The 21,695-nt window shown below is 39.3% G+C and overlaps 1 protein-coding gene across 1 annotated transcript in view; it reads right to left on the reverse strand.

The window, feature by feature from the left end:
* ADCY9 (adenylate cyclase 9) overlaps positions 1-21,695 on the reverse strand; it is a 192,548-nt gene that overhangs the window by 71,810 nt on the left and 99,043 nt on the right. The window contains 1 exon segment of the mRNA XM_020995690.2: positions 16,576-16,769. Within this exon segment, the coding sequence (XP_020851349.1) occupies positions 16,576-16,769 (194 nt within the window).

Raw genomic sequence — 21,695 nt, forward strand, 5'->3', positions numbered from 1 at the left:
ATGGAATAATCACTTTCTAATCTATCTGTTTTGGAAAACTGCTATATATTAATCAATCATACTTTCCATGTTATCAGGCATAAACTTGACATTTATTTTATAGGGCTAGAAAAAAAAAACTAAATTTATTTGAAGGCACAAAAGGTAAAAAAATCTTAAGGAAAAAAAATTTAAGTGGGAAAGAAGGGTGTCCAACAGCACCAGATCTCAAACTACACTTGTTGTTGCGTTGTTTCAGTGGGGTCTGACTCTTTGGGACCCCATTTGGGGTTTTCTTGGCAAAGATACTGGAGTGGCTTGCCATTTCCTTCTCCAGACCATTTTACAGATGAGAAACTGAGGCAAGCTAGGTTAAATGACTTGCCCAGGGCCACCCAGCTTGTAAGTGTCTGAAGCAGGATTTAAACCCAGGTCTTCCTGACTCCAGGCCTGACACTCCATACCTAGCTGCCAAAAACCTGAACTTCAAAGCCATACTTACCAAAACTAAAGAGGTGGAGCAGTGGCATTGGTTAAATGCACAAAATACAGAAGGATAGGATAGAAAAAGTAGAAAAAGAGGGGGAAAGGGTCACTGGGGCATCTTTTTTAAAAATGCAGATGAAATTATATTATTAAAAAGAAAAGCAAACTATACGTAAGAGGGATCTGCAGTCTTATATACAACTCTCTTCTGTGCTATTATTTTTGTGGAAATGCCATTTTATTTGGTGTTTAAGTTCTGAAAATACACACACACACACACAGAGTGCTATACACTGAAGGTACAAAGAAAAGTAAAACTAGTCCCTGCCCTAACAGCTCCCATTCTAATGTAAATAGCTAGGTACACACAAGATATACACAAAATACATGGGAGGTAATCTCACAGGAGAAGAAACTAGCAGGAAAGGGACTGGGAAAGGTCCTCTGCAGGAGGTAGGATTTGAACTGAGGCAAAGAGGTATGAATGAGGAGGAGGAATATTTCAGGGATGGTGGACAGATAGTAGAGAGGAGTGTTATGTGACCAGCAAGTAAGCTAGTGTGGCTGGATCAGAGTGCATGGAGGTGAGTACAGCTATCTGTTCCACAACTGTGACTTTCCCCACCATGGTGGTCAGGGGTTGGCATAAGAAATTAAATGGGAAATTTTTGGAAGTTTTGTCAAAGCTGCAGATGACACATGAAGGCCAGCAGACAGCACAGAGCCTACGACCAAATACTTAACCCAAATTTTACAATAAAGTATTGTAAACATCCCACAGAAGAAAGAAAAAATTCAGACTTCTCTGCGTACGAAAGGAGAGCCAAAAAATTTTACACTGATTTTCCAGATTGCAGTGGTGCCGTGCCCTTAACCCTTGGGATGTGGAAGGGATAACCGTACAGTATAAGAATAATGGAAAGGTGAGAACAGTCCAAGCTATGAAGAACTTTAAATGCCTAATACGACTTGGTATTGTGGACTGAGGTAATATGGAGCCACTGGCATTTATTAAGGGGGGGTGAGAAATGACATGGAATCATCTGCTTAGAGATAAGATCCAAATGCAAGGAAGCTGATAGGATGATCAAATGAGAGTATAAAGAGAAAGAGGAAAAGAGCCTAGAACAGAGTCCTGGGGGACACACTACCGGAGGGCATGGTGTGGATCAAGGACCAGCAAAGGAGACTGAACAGAAGCACATCAACAGGGAGGAGGAAGATCTGGAATCAAAGGTGTAACAAATAGAGGACCTACTGAGAGGCTCTTCAGCTAGGGCGCTGGCCCTACTCTTTCTGTACAGGTTGATGAAAAGGAGGTTTTCTCAACAATCATAGTGCAGAGGAAAGCACACAGAAGCAGGATTCAGGACTCTCTTATCCTACATTCAGTTCACTACATCTTTACAGTAATAACAACAACAACAGCAAAAAAAAAAAATTTGCATAATGTTTTAAGTAGCACCAGAGAAAGCTTCAGCATGACAAATACAAGTTAGTAGTACAAACTCTCCTTGGACTTTCTCCTTACCACTTTCCCACCAGCAGCTGGGACTCTGCCCCTGAGTCCCTTGGCTTTCAGCTTTTGCCTGATCTTGCCAGACCCCAGGCTTCTAGCCACTACCTGTCTAGGCCTTCCCAGGCCTCTGTGTTTATAATCCCTTCCCCTTCTAAGCTCCCTTTTATGTATTTTTTCCCCCATTAGAAGATAAGTGTCTTGAAGGCAGGGACCGTTCTGTTTACATCTGCATGTATTAGATTGCTAGTGTTTAGCATAGTGCCTAGAACATAGTAAATACTTATTAAAATGCTCTTTCTACCTACCTATCTACCCACCCAGTGGATAAAGTAGTTACCTTGTCCTTGAAACAGATTGAAGGGGGGTGGGGGTGGGGAGAGAATCAGCACATTTGAGAAAGGAGTTTCCAAAAGAGTATATATGGCTGAAGGTAGTAAATTTAAAGATTGTTGAGAAAGTAAATCCAGTTGTTGTTACTAACAGACAAACATCAGCAGAGGGGAAAAAGCATACAGTTCTTAGAGAAAGAGAAAAGGAAAGGGAAAATATTCCATTAGGACTTTAGATGTCAGAAAAGCAGTCATAGCATTGAATGAATTGCCCTGTGTATGGAGCAGATAAACCATAGTATGCATCACCTGTGCACATATAATTAAGTGTTGACAACATTGGATATTTAGAGCCAAATGGTAAAGATACCAATATAAACATTAGATTTTATGGTCCTTTGCTATCTAAACAATGAAGATCATACTTTATTTCCTTTATGCAGAAACACTGCACTGATCCAGAAGTCACTTACCTAACAACCAACCTTAACTATCTGAAATATATTAGTGAACCTAGAAAGAAGAAAAAAACCCAAAAAATCCCTCATAGCAGCCAAAAGAGATGCCAAGAGTCTATATTCTTCAAACTTATGTGCTTTCTTTACCAGAGTTCCCAGCTCTTTACTCAGAGCCTATTTACTCCTATTTTAGAAACAATTTTAATAAATTTCCGTATCTGGTTTCCTAACTCAGTAACAAATTAGAAAGGAAAGTATGGGAGGTAAGGGGGGGAAACAGGCTTCTAATGACAATAGTAAAAAGTTACATGTTATAGCAAGGTTGGAGACAGACAATTATCAAACCAAGACAAGAATTGACAATTGTCCATAGCAGTTTAGGGGTCATTCAGTACAGGGAACTTTCAGTGTAGGGACCAATCTTGCCTGCCAGTCTCAATAGCCCCTGAGGATATTAGGGTATTATGCACTATAACAGTTGTCATCAAAAAAAGGTTAAATTATGTTCTTTGCATTTTTTTTAAGTTAGACAAACGTACAAAAAGAAAAATTACTTAGAAATTCCTCAGAAAGGTTACTTAAAAATAATTGAAATGAATCATTTGTTTAAATGGATGAGCTTCAGTTATCTAGAAAATTGACTTCTAATACCCCATTCCCTAAGGATACTAGATAATAACAATAATAACAACTAATCTGATTTACACAGAAATTTAAATTTTACAAAATACTTCTTTTATATAGTAGTATAAGTGAGGCATCGTGTTTTGTCCACAATGTGCTCCTCAGTAAATACAGGTGGGTTGTCAAATAGCAAAGAACAAAACTAGGAATGGCCTTTAAAACCCACAGTGTCATTTCTATCAGAAAACAATTCCTAGTATACACTTGTCATTTAACTTCTATCATAGATACTGTAAATAGATTTTGAAAAACCTATTACCTTTTCAATTAACTGTAATGGAATAAAAGCACTTCTACTTTTGAAAAACAATTTCTTCAAACTCAGCCCAGTGATAATCATTGTATACACAGATGACAAAGGGAGAAAAGAAATGATCACTTATTTAATGTCATTAAATAAGCAATGGGATAGTCACAAAGGAATGGTCCCCAGGCTAAAGCTGCAATATAACCTCAAAGGGGAAGCATAAGCCTTTTGAAAACAGAATGGATCCTAACTGAATTGCCCCCATGTGGGCAAATCTACATCATTAACTTCATTACTGATAGTAAACACTAGAAATGCCCAGTGAGAATGCAGCCCAGAGGTGTTGAATAATAGATTAATGTAGAGCTAATGAACATTAGCTGAAATATGAGTACCTTCTAACTGGATGATCTCATAAGTGATCATTTTGAAAGAGTACTCTGTCTATCTATCTATCTGATGAAGGGTAAAATCTAAAGTAGGGATTCTTAACCTAGTTTGTTTAAAAAAAATTTTTTTTGATAATTGCATTTCAGTATAATTGATTTCCTTTGTAATCATATCTATTTTACTTTATGCATTTAAAAACATCATTCCGAGGAGTCCATAGGCTTCACCAGATTGCCAAGAGGGTCTAGGACACACAAAAAAGGTTAAGAATCCCAGCTAACCATTTTGCATTTGAGACCTTTGCATTTCAAGGCAAATGCCTTCACTATTATTGGTTATGAAAAAGATGATGAAAATGATGTAATTCTTTATCTAGTTGTCTTTATTTTAATTAAAAATGTTAGGTGAAAGATTAGTTTTTCTTATTTTTCACATACACTGACTTGCACCTTAGAACCATAGCCTCCAATGCTCAATTATAAATATGACAGTAAATGTGATAGTTAAATGTTGACTTTCCCTGATTTAGTTTTTCTTAAAGTGTTCCTAAGGCACTGATATAATTTGTGACTCATTTCTGTAGTCAGAAGGATCTGAGTTCAAATATGACCTCAGATACTTACTAGCTGTGTGATCCTGGGCAAATCACTTAACCCTGCTTGCCTCAGTTTCCTCATCTGTAAAATGAGTTAGAGAAGGAAATGGCAAATCATTGCAGTATCTTTGCCAAGAAAACCCCAAATGGGGTCACAAAGAGTCAGACACAACTGAAACAACTTAACAAGAAGAAATCCTCATTTGTAAAATGATATGCAAAATGTTCTCTCATTGTGAGGAAAGTGCTTTGCAAATTGTAAAGCCCTGTATAATCCAAGTTATAATTATTACCTCTATTTCATCCTAATGAGTTTCAAACCCTCTATAATGTTCATTGCCTTCCCCTCTTCAGTATAAACACCTCCAAAAATAAGGGGGCCTGTGAATTAGGATTTGATGGCACTCTTCTTCTGCTTTCTACTTCCTAACTGGCACTTTCTTACCTTTTTTTTTTTTAAATTGATTCCTCCTTTATCCTTACCTAACTTTAGGCCAGCAATTTCCTTCCATTATATCTTAAAAACAAACATATTGAAACACTATATGGAAGAAAGAATATGGTTCAAAAAATGTATAAGCTTAATACTTAGATTTCTGTACTTATTCCTCTGTACTTGTTCATTTTTTCTACTCCACAATCCTTGTAATACATATGCACAAATAAGCACAACAAATTCCTGTATTAGCCATGAGTGAAAATGTTATGTCTAATTCTGCTTCTTGAATCTATCACCTTTCTCTCAGGAAGTAGGCAGTATGCTTCATCATTGGTTCTCTGGAATCACTGTTGATCATTGTATTGATCAGAGTTCTTAAGTCTTCCCAAGTTGCTCATCTTTACAGAGTTATGGTCATTATGTAAATGGATCTCTTGGTTCTATTTATTTCATTCTGCATCAGTGTATACAAGTCTCCTGAGGTTTCTTTGAATCTTTTCCTTTTGTTATTTCTCAAAGTACAATAATATTCCATTTCCTTTATATGATTTGTTTAACTGTTACCCAATTAATGTTACCCAACTCTGTTTCCAGTTCTCAGCTGCAACAGAAATGCTGCTATGAATATTTTTCATACAGATAGATCCTTGCCTTCTTTCTTTGATCTCTATGTGGTAGAGGCCCAGCAAAGGTATCTCTGGGTCAAAGGGTATACAGTATAATGATTTTTTTTGCTGAGTATAGTTTTGCTAATGACCTGTATTATATAGGAGCAGTAGTGACAGGAGAAAACTCTATGGTCCTGCTTACCTAGTGTATCACACTCACATTATACCTGCTTGCCTGCATCATGCATCATCCCTGGTCTCTGGACCTCTTCATATCTCTTCTATTCTGGCTTTACCTGCCTTCTTACCCTGTTTTGAGTTCATGATCAGATACTCAGAATTACTACTGTAGGATTATCCATACACAGGATTATACATTCAGAATGATAGGGAATCTTAGAGACCATTGAGGCCAACCTACTCATTTTATAGATAAAGAACCTGAAGCCCAGAGGGATGAAGTAAGAGAAAGGGAGGGAGTATACATGAGAAATGTTAAGCAGGTAGAAATGAAAGGACTTGGCAATTGATTGGATATAGGGAAGTTGGGTGACAGAGAGGAGTTTAGGGTGACACTCAGGTTGTGAGTCCAGTGACTGTGAAGATGGTAATTACCCTCAACGATAATAGGGAAGTTAGGAAGAGAGGAGAGTTTTGGGCAAAGAAAATGAGTTCACTTTTAGACACACTGAATTCAAGATGTCTATGAGAGACCCAGTTCAAGATGTCTAGTAGGAAATTGGAGATATAAGATAGAAGTCAGGAGAAAGGTGAGGGCTGGACAAAAAGATCTGAAAATCATCTGTATAGAGATAATTGAATCCATGGGAACAGATGAGATCATACAAAGGGAGAAGAGGTCTTAGGGCAGACTCCCACACTTTGTGGGTGTGATGAGGATGAAGAGGAGATTCAGTAGGAGTGGTCAGATTTGTAGGAAGAAATACAGGAGAAAGCAATGTCATGAAAACCTAGACAGAAGAGAGTAATAAGAAAAGGGTGATTAACAATGTCAAAGACTACAGAGAGATCAAGAAGGATGAAAAGATCTTTAGACTGGGCAGTAAAGAGATCATTGTTAATTTTGGAGAGAGCAGTTTCAGTTGGATGGTGAGGTAAGAAGTCAGGCTCCAGAGAATTAAAGTGAGAGGAAAAGAAGTATAGGCACTAATTGTAGATGGTTTTCTTAAGGAGTTTAGCCACAAGAGAGAGGAGAATGTTAGAGAATAGGAATCTTAACTATAACATACAGTCTGTGGCTAATGTGGGAGGGAGCCTACCACCTCAAAGGCACTCCATTCTACATTTACACAAATATAATTTTTAATAAGTTTTTCCTGAAATGAATCCTAAATTTGCTTCTTTTCAGCTTTGCTCCTGATTTTCCCCCCTGGCAAGAGGCCCCTAAGTAGATAGAAGCCTCTCAAATACTTAATTAAAACAGAGCAAGTGTAATTCCCCTTCCACATAAAAGCTCTTCAGATATTTGAACACAGTTATTACCATCACCACCCTGGTCTTTCTTTTCTTTTCCAGGTTAAATACCACCAATGTCTTCAATCTAGCTTTATATGACATAGACTTGAGTCCTTCATTATCCTACTCCAGATGTTCTCTGGCCAGGACAGAGCACAAAGGGACTATTGTGGAAAGCTCTGACTCCTAATGTAACCCATCCCATTAGCTTCTTTTGGGTAGTCATATCACACTGATAAATCATATTGAGCATGTACTACAATTAAACCCTAAGATCTTTTTCAGATTAACTGCTCTTGAACTACGCCTTCCCAATTTGGCATTTGAGTTGATTTTTTCCATCCAAATCTAAGATTTTACATTTATTCTCATTGAATTTTATGTATATTGTTAATTAATAAGCATTATTAGTTAAATTTTTACTCTGTCTAGCACTATGCTAAGTACTAGGAATATAAATACAAGCTATAAGAGAGTCCCTGGCCTCAAGGGGATTCCATTGTTAGGGGGGAAGACAACACATAAGAAGCTGAAAGGGTTGTGGAGGAGGGTGGTACAGAAGGTCCATAGAGTTCAGAATGGAGCCCTGGAGAGGGATAAAGACATGGCTGGCCTGTGTACTTTCCTTAAAGTGGAGGTTATGGGGAGAACTAGCCAGTAGGAGAATAGGGTCTTAAGAGAGCAATCAGCTTAAGTCTTGGGATTCAGACCCAGACTGTTAAGATCATTCCCAATCCTGACTTCATCCATTACGTTAGCTATCGTGAGCAGTGCCATACCTTCATCCAAGGCATCTGAGTTGAGGTTTAGCAGGTTAGGTGTAGCTGAGGCAACATGGTACAGTGAAAAGAGCTCGAGGTTGGACTTCCAGGAGCCAAGATGGCAGAGTAAGAAGTAAGTCACTCTCACTCTCCCTTACTGATTTCTAAAAACCCAGAAAATATTGTCCCAGGAAAAACCTAGAACAGCTGAGCCAGCAGAAAGATGGGATGCAGCAGCCTGGGATGCTTGGGGGATTAACAGGAAAGGACTCTCTTGCTCTGGTGGATGGGGAGCAGTACAGGAGGAGAGGCGTTCCAGCAAGCCAGCAGCAAGCCTCACCTCAGCAAACCGGAGGGAGATCCTGAGTCCCAGGGTGGTGGAGCAGGCAAATGCCAACAACAGGACCCCCTGAGTGCCTTGGCACAGGCAGAGGAACTGATAGACTCCAGCTTAGAAAACCACCACATGCGCCAGCAGACAGGCGTCCTCCAGCAGCCAAACCTCCCTGTGCTCCAGCACAACTCCAGGAAGCACAAATCCAGGCAGGCAGACATCCTCCAAGAGCCAAATTTTCCAGTGCTTCAAAGTAGCCCAGGTGAGCAGTATTCCTCCAAATGGCCAGACCCCACCCCTACTCAGAGGGTTTCAGTATTGCTGACCCCAGCTCAGCACCGGGTAAGCTGCCAGACCCCTACAACCTCCAACTGCCAGCACCTGAGGCCCAAGCACACAAAGCCAGTAACCAGGACCCTGGTGCCCAGCACAAGAAGCTTGGGTCAGTGCCTCCTGTCCTCCAGCAGGACAGCTCAACTTTAAAAGCCAAGAAATAGGCAAACACCATGGGTAAAAAGCAGAAGTGAACATGAGCATAGATTCTTACTATAGGGACAGGGAAGATCAAAACACAAATTCAGAAGAGGACAACATTGTCAATATACACAAATCTGAACCCTAAAAGGGGAATATGAACTGGTTTCAAGCCCAAAAAGCCTTCTTGGAAGAGCTCAAGAAGGATTTTAAAAGTCAAATAAGAGAGGTAGAAGAAAAATTGGGAAAAGAAATGAGAGGTATGCAAGAGAGAGTCAATAGCTTGGAAAAGGAGGGACAAAAATTGACTACAGAAAACAACTCCTTAAAAAGTAGACTTGGACAAATGGAAAAGGACACACAAAAACTCACTGAAGAGAAGAACTCCTTAAAAAGTAAAATGGGCCAAATGGAAAAGGATGTACAAAATCTAATAGAAGAAAACAACTTGTTAAAATTTAGAATGGATGGTAGCTAGGTGGCGCAGTGGATAGAGTACCGGCCCTGAAGTCAGGAGGACCCGAGTTCAAATCTGACCTCAGACCAAACACTTGACACTTAACTAGCTGTGTGACCCTGGACAAGTCACTTAACCCTAATTGCCTAAAAAAAAAATTAGAATGGAGCAAGTGGAAGCTAATGACTCGATGAGAAAGCAAGAATCAAATAAAATCAAAAGAATGAAAAAAAATAGAAGAAAATGTAAAATACCTCATTGGAAAAATAACTGACCTGGAAAATAGATCCAGGAGAGAGAATTTAAAAATGATTGGTCTAGGGACAGCTAGGTGGTACAGCAGATAGAGCACTGGCCCTAGAGTCAGGAGGACCTGAGTTCAAATCTCACCTCAGACACTTGACACTTACTAGCTGTGTGACCCTGGGCAAGTCACTTAATCCCATTGCCTAGCGCCACCCCCCCCCAAAAAAAATTATTGGTCTAGCTCAAAGCCATGATGAAAAAAAGAGCCTGGACAGCATTTTTCAAGAAATCATCAAGGAAAACTGCCCTGAGGTCCTAGAACCACAGGGTAAAATAGTCATCAAAAGAATCCACACATCACCTCCCGAAAGAGATCCCAAATTGAAAATGCTAAAGAATATTGTAGCCAAATTTCAAAATTTTCAGGTCAAAGAGAAAATACTGCAAGCAGCCAAAAAGAAACAATTTAAATATCATAGAACCACAGTCAGGATTATGCAGGACCTTGCAGCTTCTACATTAAAAGATCAGAGGGCTTGGAATATGATATTCCATAAGGTAAAGGAGTTTGGATTACAACCAAGGATCAACTACCAAGTGAAATTGAGCATAATCTTTTAGGGGAGGAAATGGATACCCAATGAAATAGGGAACTTCCAAACCTTCCTGATGAAAAGACCAGAGCTCAACAGAAAATTTGATCATCAAACACAAGACACAAGAGAGGCAAAAAAGATAATTAGAAAAGACAAAAAAAAGCCAACAATATGTTATTCAAAGAGGGCAAACTGTTTACATCCCTACAAGGGAAGATGATACTTGTAACTCTTGAAAACTGTATCTTTACTATGACATTTAGAAGGGGTATACATAGACAGAGAGTGTGTGTATAAGTTGACTTTAATGTGATGATAAAAAATCTAATTAAGTGGTGAAAAGGCATTGTACTGGGAGAAGAGGAAAGGAGGAGGCAGAAAGGGGCAAATTACATCACATGAAGAGGCACAAAGACCTATTACAGTAGAGGGAAAGAAGGGAGGGAGATGAGCATTGTTTGAACTTTACTCTTGGCTCAAAGAGGGAATAACATCATCAGTTAGGTATAGGAATCTAACTTACCCTATCAGAAGTAGGAAGAGAAAGGGTAAGGAAAAGAGAAGGGGCTGATAGAAGGGAGAGCAAATTGAGGGAGGTGGTAGTTAAAAGCAAAAATCTAGTGAGGGAAAGGGAGAAAGGAGAGAGAAAAGCATAAACAGGGGGGAAATAGGTTATCGTTGTTGTTGTTTTGTTTATTCTTTCTCATGTTTGCTCCCATTGGTTCTAACTCTTTACAACATGACTAATGTGAAAATAATAATTTTTAAAAAGAGGGAAAAAAAAGAGAGCTCCAGATTTGGAATCAGAGGACCTGGGTTTAAACCTCCAGTCATGTCATTACTAGTTATATACCTCAAAGGTGTCAAAGACAGACCTATATGTACAGGTGGGGAATGGTTGAACCTAATGGAATTTTATCATTCCAAACAACTATGAAAAGAAGAATTCAGAGAAACCTGGAAAGACTCATGTGAAATGATGCAGAATGAAGCAAATAGAGCCAGGAGAAAAAGTGTTACCAAAAAAAGTGCTTTTTCAGTATCATAATAAAAGACAACTTTGAATGACCAATCATGACTCCAGAAGACTGATAATGGAGCATGCTTTCTATCTGTTGGCAGAAAACAGATGAACTAGAGGTACCTATACCTGGGTATGGGTCACACCTACATAATGACTTGTGTTTTGGAGTGTCAAAGGATGGAGATAATCCTACAGACACAAGTGCATCTCTCAGCTGAGACGGAAATCAAAGGCAACTTATCATTTAGCTACAATATCATCCTAGAAGAATGCTGAAATGGATAAATGAGAGTATGCTGTCAAAATTAGATGTCATTAATAAGCAAAAGCAAACTTTACAAAACAAAGCTCATCTGTGACATCTGCGATTTGCATTATATAAAGTTGCTTAGAGACTTTCATTGATGGAGCTCAATTAATGTCGGAATGAAATCAAAATATAAAAACATTAGTTAAAAATGTGGCCTCACTGGGGCAGCTAGGTGGTGAAGTGGATAGAGCACCAGCCCTGGATTCAGGAGGAATTGAGTTCAAATCTGGCCTCAGACACATAACACTTACTAGCTGTGTGACCCTGGGCAAGTCACTTGACCCCACTGCCTAGCCAAAAAAAAAAAGTGGCCTCTCACGCAATTTAAACACTTTGCTTTCTAGAAATGCTTCCTAGACAAACACAATGAACTACATACAGTTTTTCAAATTGTTACGAGGGTAATCAACCTTATTAAAAAGTTCATTAAAAGGGAGTTTCTTTGCAAAATTAATTGTGTGATGATAAGTGGACAGTATAGGGTACTTTTATGTTACTGCAAAACACACTGACTTGCTTATATCAAAGTATTTCTAAGTGTGTATGCGCTAAATTAAGAAATTACCACTTTTCTTAGTGATAATAAAGATGAAGCAAATTCCTTTTATAACAAAAATTTCCTCCTGAAACATATACATAAATACATACATATACACATGTATATGTATATGTGTGTATACGGTACATATATATATGTAGATATTTCTGAAAAACTGGGTACTCCATTGATCGTCCATTTTTTTTTCCATTAATGATTAGGCTCAGATTTGCAGTGTAAGTCACATATTGCATTTTGAAGCTTTTTTGCTCTTTTTTCACTCTACATTGTTTTATCCCCTCCTGTGGTTTCTGGTGGGTGCAGAATAGCCTTTTGTTATTTGAATTTCCTTTCTTTTATATTTGAAGTTTTTTTTTTTTTTTTTGGTTTCTAACTTTTCCTTTTATTTTTTTTTTATTTTTTATTTTATTTTATTTTTTTTTAATTTTAAAAAATTTTTTTTTCCATATGCTTTTGAGTTGAAAATTTTTTCTCCCTTTTTCTCCCCCCCCACCCTCCCCAAGATGGCGCACAATCTGACATAGGCTTTACATTTACATACCCATTAAACATATTTTCACATTAGTGAAGTTGTAAGTAAAAATTAAAACCAATAGGAGGAACCATCAGAAAGATGAAACAAAATTCAACTTAAGGTAAAAATTAAGTGAGAGCGATTCGACTTCCATAGTTCTTTCTTTGGATGTGGACAGCATTTTCCATCCCGAGGCCTCTGGAAATGTCTTAGATCCTCGTAATGCTGAGAAGGGTTCAGTTTAACATTCTTAGTCATTGCATAACGTGGCTGCTATTGTATACAAAGTCCTCTGGGTTCTGCTCACTTCACTCAGCATCAGACCATATAAGTCTTTCCAGGTTTTTCTGAAGTCAGCCTGTTCATCATTTCTTACAGAACAATAGTATTCCATTACATTCATATACTACAACTTGCTCAGCCATTCCCCAATTGATGGGCATCCTCTCAATTTCCAATTCTTTGCCACCACAAAAAGAGCTGCTATGAATATTTTTGTACATGTGGGTCCTTTTCCCATTTGTTTGATCTCTTTGGGATATAGCCCTAGAAGTGCTATTGTAGCCCTTTGGGCATAGTTCCAAATTGTTCTCCAAAATGGTTGGATTATTTCACAACTCCACCAACAATGTATTAGCGTTCCATATTTGAAGTTTTTTCTACTGGTGGCTTGCAGAATTTTTGTTAGTGGAATTGTTTATTTTAACAACTATGTGTTTTGGAGTTTACAACATACCGTATTTTCTAGGGATAATCTATTGATTCTTTCAACTGGCACTTTGTTTTCTATGTTCAGAAGTTCAAGGCAGTTTTCTTATATAATTTTGTGCATTATGATGTTCAGGGTTTTTCTGACTTAATGTTTTTCTGGGAGATCTATAATCCCTGAGTTACATTACACATCCTGTTTTTGAGATCAATAAGTTTTTCTCGTAAGGAGATCATGTTTTCTTTTCACAATATTGGGTTTTTTTTCCTAGACTGTCCTTTGCTTCCATATATTTGCATACTCAATCAGTTATTCTCTCTTTTGTTTCTTTGATGAGACTCGACACTGTAGTTTCAATAATTTCTATTTTGCCAATTATTTCTGCTGTGTAGGCCATAAATTCTGCCTTCATGATACATTTCTTTTAAAACATTGAGGAATATCTTGCTGTGGGGTTTCATACTCTCTTGAGAATCAACAGGGTTTTCTGCATCATCAGGTGTTGATACATTTTACTTTATCTTACAATATTTATTCATAGACATACCTGATCTGGAGGCTGCATTTCCCTTCTGTTATTAATACCTTTCCTGTTGGTTTACTTGCTTATGATCACGGTCTTTAGCTGAGTTTTCTTTCTCCTGATATCCTTGGTAACTTCAGGATTTTTCCCTTATATTCCTCCAATGCTCATTTTGTAACCCCATCCCCTCTTAGTGCTGTTTCTTTGGGCTGTACTTTAAAGCCATCTAAGCTTCCTCTCATGACGGGCAATTCGAGGCTCACCAGCCTTGGTCTCTGACCCAAATGACTTCTGGGGGACAGAACTGGCCTCCGCTGGGGGCTGAGCTCTTTTTCTCAGGCTTTGTGGAGGGCTACACAGCCCACCCGGCTCCCGCAGGTCCTCTGCTCCTCAGTTCTCTGCCTGAGATCTCTTGTGTGTCCCACTGTTGTCCCAGCGGAAGCAAGCTTCTGTCTTTGAGTTTCCACAGTTCTGGGAGGGAGGAGGCACATGGGATTGCGTTCTGTGGAAGTCGGATGGCTCGCACAGCCCTACTGTCAGACTGTGGTGGGCAGAGGATGCTGAGTGGGGGTGTGAGGGTTGAGTGAGTAGGGGTTTTTTGCTCTTAATTAACTGAATTGTTATTTTGTTTGGGTTCTTGGTGTCCTAGACCATAGAGATACCTAAATTACTTTATCTTTTGTGCATGATTCTTATTTTGGAGAAGTCATGACATGGAGGAGCAAAAAGACAAGTACTTGACTCCCATTATTACTGTTAGTTATTCAGACAGCACAGATCTGATGGGAAGGAGGTTGTCTGTACAGTGGCCTCCAAATGCATTTTCCTTTCAGAGAAGTGTCTCTCTCTCTCTCTCTCTCTCTCTCTCTCTCTCTCTCTCTCTCTCTCTCTCTCTCTCTCTCTCTCTCTCTCTCTCTCTCTCTTTTTCTTTTGCTTTTTGGTGAGGCAATTGGGGTTAAGTGACTTGCCCAGGATCACACAGCTAGTAAGTGTCAAGTGTCTGAGGCTGGATTTGAACTCAGGTTCTCCTGACTCCAAGGCTAGAGCTCTACCACTGTGCCACCTAGCTGCCACTCAGGGAATTCTTAACCCTAAGGAGGCACTACAAGTATGGAAGGAAGTGTACAGGATCCTTTGGAGAAGAAAGCTTTTAATGGAATGTCAGACTATCACCTCGCTGGCAACCCCAAGTCCAGTTCCCTTTCAAGGGAAGCTTATGGGTGACTGTGGATACTTTATATCTGTTTTTGTACCTATCTATGGGCTCTTATGAGACCTTTGGATCTTCTGAATTTCCTGTGGGGTGAAATTAAGGCTTTTCTTTCCCCAGTGCTTCCTAAATCCATATGGAGTCACGACCCACAATTTAAGAAGCACTGAAGGGGTAGCGAATGGAAAAAGTTTAAGAAGCCCTGTTTTACCCAACATACATTTGTTACTTTGAGAGTTTATATAGGAATCTAAGCCTCTGTTACACACTTGCAACCTGGATGTCATGTTCAACTACTAACTCTTTTACCCTGTAAATGTAATCAGTTGCCAAGTACCGTCATTTTGATCTCCATGACATCTTTCTTACACACCCCCTCCTTCCTTCTGACACTGCCACCACCTTGGTATAGGCTGTCACCTCACCTGAACTGCTGTAAGAGCTTGCTCCTAGGTTTCAACTCTCTCCCCACCCTAGTCCTTTCTTCACTTAACTATCAGACCGATATTCCTAAAGCACAAATCTGACCACGTCACCCCTTCCCCAATGCAGTCACTTCTAATACCTCCTTATTACTCCAAGACCAAATCTAAAATTCTCTGTTTGGCTTATAAAGTCCTCAAGGCACAGCCCTTTCCTAACTTTCCAGCCTTCCCACACCACACCAATTCTCCCCTCTTGTCCCCCATGTACGCTGTAATACCGGGACACTGTCCTCCTTACTGTTTCTTACATGCAACACCGCATTTCCCGACTGTGCCTTTTCCCTGACTGTCCCCCTTGCCTGAAACTCCTTCCTTCCTTATCTCAGCCTCTTGGCTTGCTTCAAGTCTCAGCTAAGGTCCTACCTTCTGCAAGAGGCCTTTTCTAATTCTCCTTAATGCTAATGCCTTCCCTCCGTGGATTATCTCTAGTTTATCCTGCATGTAGCTTGTTTGTACATAGTTTTTTTGCATGTGGTCTTCCCCCCCCCCCCCCCCCCGTTAGACTGTAAGCAACTTGAGAGCAGGGCTCGTTTTTGCCTTTCTTTGTATCCTCAGAGATCGGCATGGGGCTGGGCATATAGTAAGTGCTTCATAAATGGCAGCTGACTGACTCAGACACAAGCTATCTGTGCAGATTTCCCAGAGTTTACTCTGAGTAATGAGCCAAAGAGCTCCCTTGGCTCAGCCCCCAGATTCACAAAGTCCAGAGCTTAGGGGAGAGGGGGATGGGGTGGTCAAGGCCCTTGGCCACGAATTATACTGAGACATATATTGTTACAGTAAGTCAATACCAGATATCCCTTAGTGAAAAAAATAATAATCAAGTACAATTTCGTTTCTGGGAAGTTATAGGTGGGTAATGTGGGAAAGTGTCACTTTGAAATAACATATAGAAAATTTTCTCCAAACTATTTGCAGGTAGAATTACCTATTATCCACTACCATGAATCTATACAGACATGCAATTGCAGAAGCCAAAGAAAACTAGAACAAGGGTGATCAATGTCTTTATACAAAAAAAGAACAAAATCAAGAAGGCTGTGTCAGAAGAAAACCAGGGTGCTGAAAATAAAAATGATCACTTCCCCTATAACATTTATCATTCTGCAAATTTTATTCTAGAATTAAAATAATGTTTTTTAAACAATATATGAAAAACTAACCTTATTTTTATCAAAGGTTTTAAAAGTCTTCGCCAAGTCGCTGACACTCTCAGGTGGTGATGTTCCCTGTAATTTAGGGCCTGAAGACAAGCTTGAGCAATCCCCTGCCTCAAAGCCAGAAAGCAATGCCTCTGAACAGCTGCAATGGGCTTCTTTCAGGACTCTCTGACCTGATATCAGGTATGTCTTTAAACCTATGGATAAAAGTTACAATCATCACAGATAGAAACAACCATCTAATTAGAGAAAGACTTTGATGTATACAACACATGCAACTTTTTAGGATATAAAGTAAAACTTTGTACATTAAATCGTGATTTTTCACTTACACTCTTTTATTTTAGACTTATAGTCTGAGGGAAAAGTTTTTCGCTTCAAAAAGAAGACAATATTCACTCCTATAACGGTCTTCCTTACATAATTTTCTAGAGGAGAAACAGGTTAAAAAAAAAGTAGAAACAGGTAGAGAGGAGAAATAGGTAGTAAGACATTTAAATATATAAAAGGTCATATGACCTTTCACAGGGACAAACTTGTCTTTACTTCAAGTAACATATCTCAATCTGTGAATTCTGATAGCTAATGACAGTTCAAATCCCGCCTGAGATTACAAGCTATGTGACCCTGGGCAAGTTCACTTAATGTTTGCCTCAGTTTCCTCATCTGTAAAAATGGGCACAATAATAGCACCTACCTCTCAAAACTGTTGTGAGGATTAAATCAAAATAATATTTATAAAACTGCTATGCAAACCTTAAAGTGCTGCATAGTGCTAGCTATTATTATTACATATGCAATGGTTATGTCCACATAATTGCCACAAAAGTATGGCTACATTGAAAATAAGCCTGGTAACAAAAATCACACAGTTCTAATTCAATATTCATTAATTACCTATTGAATTTTAACTTCAGGAAGCTTCTCCTTCTCCTGCAGTCTATCCTACAGTAGGTTTAATTCCTTCATACAATATCCATAAGAAAAGTAGGTTAAATGGACAAACTGTATGACATTTAGGGCTCTCATGGAAACCTGAGATACTATTTCAAACAAGTCCCTCTAATTCTTTTATATGTTCAATATAGAGTAGGTGTTTAATATATGCTTATTAACTAATTATTGGGCAGTGAAATAGGCTAGGGAGAGTTTAAAACAGTAATCTCCATATTTTTAGAAATATCATTGCTTAATCCCATAATAGTCCTTTCCTGACCAGCTCAACCTGATTATATTTTAAAGTGAATTATCATTATTTGTGTTTTCAGAATTCAGTAAAAAAAAAAAACAACCTAGGGAATTGTAATATCAGTACTGAGAATCATTTAGAGGAATATTTTTAAATGTTAGTGATGGGGTGTGGCCCAAGCTGAGGTCTTCGACCTTGCCCCAAAGGGAATCTGATTTCTATTTGTCTATAGGCCCCAGCCCCTTATCTCCCTTTGAAAGCCCTAGCCCCACCTTTTTGATCTCATCATCTATTCCCATTGTCTATTCAATCTCTCAGACCTTCCAATCAGAATTCTCACCCACATCCTTTTCCCAGACCCTCCCCTGGTCACCCAAAGTCACTTTAGTATATAAGATCTACCCTGGCCCTCACTGGGGCTGAGAATCTCATGTTCAAAAGGCTGAGACTTTCTCATGCCCGCCTGTCCTTAAGGGCGTTACCTGGCCTAAGTGTTTTATCACTAACAAACTTTTCCTTTGGCTGAAGAAGATTTGAGTTAAATTCTTTCAGACAGGGCCTGGTACTGCGATCTTGGGGTGTCCCCAGCAGCACCCCAAAGTCCTAGACCTCTTCATTAGGACATAGCTGAATAAAAACCTTTAAGATTCATTCTATATGGGCATTGAACTTCTACAACTTCCTTGATATTTTATATACTTCCTAATAAAAATATATATATATGCATTATGTCCCTGGCATTCACCTGAGGCTATAATCCCATCACTTTGATTCATAAATCAATCACTGCCCTAATTGATGAAATGGGCAGGTAGGAGGTGCTACAGTAAATAGTGTGCCAGGTCTGGAGTCAAGAAGACTGGAGCTCAAATGCAGCCTCAAACATTTATTAGCTGTCTGACCCTGGGCAAGTCATTTAATCCTGTTTGCCTCAGTTTCCTTATATGTAAAATTAGCTGGAAAAGAAAATGGCAAACCACTATAGTATCTTTACCAAGAAAACCTCAAATGTGGTCACTAAGAGTCAGAGACTGAAGAATGACTTAACAAAAAACTGATAAAATATCTAGCTTTGAAGGAAATGAATGCATAAAAGGAAAATGACCTGTTAATATAACAAATTCTCATGCTTCACATTTGTTCACTGATACATGTAGTTGAGAGAGCACTAGATTTTGAGTGGGAATGATGATAGGATCTAGACCACAAAAAGGAACTCTTTGGACTGGACTTTCCCACATAGCCAAAGCTCTGGTGTTATCCTGAGGCTATAATCCCATCAACTGGCCTTTCATTGTGGCTACACTCAAATCTACCTCCCTATGGCCCCAGGCCACTTCCCACCCTTAATCCTATCTAGGCTCTATTCTCCTTTGGCCACATTGTCCAGGTCCCTGGAGTTCTATTACCTCATAGACTACTTGGTCACTCCTAGATCCCTCCCATAGTCTTTCTGTATATAAGGTCCATCTTGTCTCCATTAAGGTGCTCAAATTCTTATAATCTAGCCACTGCTCAGATTTTTACAATCTAGCTCACAGGTACTCAGATTCCTTAAAAGTCTGGCCAATGTGGTGGATCTTAAAAAACCTTGTCTTTGGCTGAAAGAAGGCTTGGGTTGAATTCTTTTAGGCAGGACTGTGTGTCATGATCTCAGGGGTCCAGCACCCCTAAGCCTCTAGATTTCATCAGGAAGACTTTGGTTTAAATTCTGGCTCTGCTATTCACTACTTCTGTAAACTTGGGCAAGTCATTTAACTTTCCCTGGTCATATGATTTCCTCATTTCTTTAAAAAAAAAAAAGGTTAGATTGTATGATCTCCAAGGTTCCTTCCAGCTCTACCTTTTTACAATAAATCAAATTAAATGAAATATTTTCAAACACTTTCTAACAGTAAACTACTAAATAAATTCAAAGGGTAGGTTATTCTTTTCAGATCATATAATTTATAACACTTAATTGATTTTCTCACTTCAGCTTGGGAGAGAACTCAAAGGGATGCAAGGAGGGAGGAGAGAAAAATCATACTTCTGTTTCTTATAGGGTTCACTAAGGTGTTAAGCATTTGTGCCTGGCTAACCTTTAAAGAACTGTTTAACTGATACAAAAGTCCTTCTCAGCTGGACTTAGGAACTTGTTCTACAAGGCATTGTGGCCAAGCATTAAAGAGAGGAGTCAGGCTTAGGCTTCTCTATAACCAGCTATGACCTTTGGCAAGACATTTCCTTCTCTGAAAGTTCTTCATTGGACTAGATGACCCAAAAGCTCCCTTACACCTCTATATTTCAAGAACTATGAGTATAAGGTTATAGGAATTCAGGATGTGTGTAGCCTTTAGGGGAGCCAGAAAGAGATATGGCCAGTGCTACATATAGGTACCAAGGAATCTGCAAGGTGATACAAAATCCCATGTTGGGGGCTAGAAATCTTACCCCTTTGAAACTGACAATTTCCCTTGTTGCCAGAGAGTCTGTTGGGTGTTTTTTTTTTAATTGGTGGGATGGCAGATTGGTGTAGGATGTATAAAGTTGTGCCTAGGGCTGGCTATGGAAAAATAACCACAACAGTGTGCTTCCCAGCCTTTCCCAGTTCTGAGCCTCAACCCCAGATGAGTCTATAAACACCAGAAATATCTGAGTGGAGCTATCAAGACCAGAGCTGCTTCACTTGCGCAGGGAAAGAAGACATCCTCCACTCGTTTGAGTACCAAAAAGGTTCTCTCTCCACAATAGCAGTTGTTTTAAAATAAACTTTTCTCCCAAGGGGTTTAAATACAGTCTCATTAACCTGAAGAGAAAGTAAAGTAGGATGTTGCCTGAGGACTGCAACAATTAATACACCAAAAAAAGCTCATCAATCAGGGCCCAAGAATTCTCAAATTTAAGTTTTTTCCCTACAAATGGTACACATACAGTTCTTTTCAATAGATTGTTTTAATTACTTTAAAAGAGCAGTATAACCTTCACAAGGGCAACAAATAGAGAAGGAACAAAAGCTTCCAAGTGTGCCATCACAAATGTGCCCCAAGGTACTGGCTGCTCTTGAAGATTCTGATACATTTCCCACTGTCATATTCACCCCACTCCCCCAAAACAACAGCAGCTGGAAGGTGATATATGTATCATCAGTTTCATCCGGCTGGTAATGAGGAATTTTTTTCTTGTTCCCTATATACATGAAAAAGAATGGTGACAGCAGAAAAAACACAGGATTTTCAGCAGGGACACTTGGCCTTGAATTCTGTCTGTCTTTGTCCCTTATCCTTATAACAATAATTAATAGCTAAGATTTATATAGCACTTACTATGTGCCAGGCACTGTCCTAAGCAATTTACGATTATCTAATTTGATCCTCCCAACAGCCCTGAGAGGTGGATAGGTGCTATTATGATCCCTGTTTTACACATGAGGAAACTGAGGCAAACAGGTGAAGTGACTTGCCCAGGGTCACACAGCTGTTAAGTATCTGAAGCTGGATTTGTACTCAGGCCTTCCTGACTCTAGGCCCAGGGTTCTATCCACTGGGCCTGTGGCTAAAATGTACCCCTAAAGCAATTAGGCTTTCTTCAAACAAAGATGAGGGCAGCTTTCCAGGCCCTGTGAGAGCAAAGGACTAAACAGAAACAAGAAAGCTAGGTGGCACAGTGGATAGAGGATTGGGCCTGGAGTCAGGAAGACCCATTTTCCTGAGTTCAAATTTGCCCTCAGACACTGCTGTGTGACCCTGGGCAAGTCACTCAACCCTGTTTGCCTCAGTTTCCTCAACTATAAAATGAGCTGGAGTAGGAAATGGCAAACCTCTCCAGCATTTTTGCTAAGAAAATCCCAAATGAGGTAATGAAGAGTCTGACAGGACTGAAACAATGGAACAACAACGATAGATAAATATGCATAATAGAGACAGGAAAGCAGGCTAGTTGGGTCCTGATTCTG

The sequence above is a fragment of the Phascolarctos cinereus genome, unplaced genomic scaffold (genome assembly GCF_003287225.1).
Source record: "Phascolarctos cinereus isolate Bilbo 61053 unplaced genomic scaffold, phaCin_HiC Scaffold_4;HRSCAF=312, whole genome shotgun sequence".
Lineage (NCBI taxonomy): Eukaryota > Metazoa > Chordata > Mammalia > Diprotodontia > Phascolarctidae > Phascolarctos > Phascolarctos cinereus.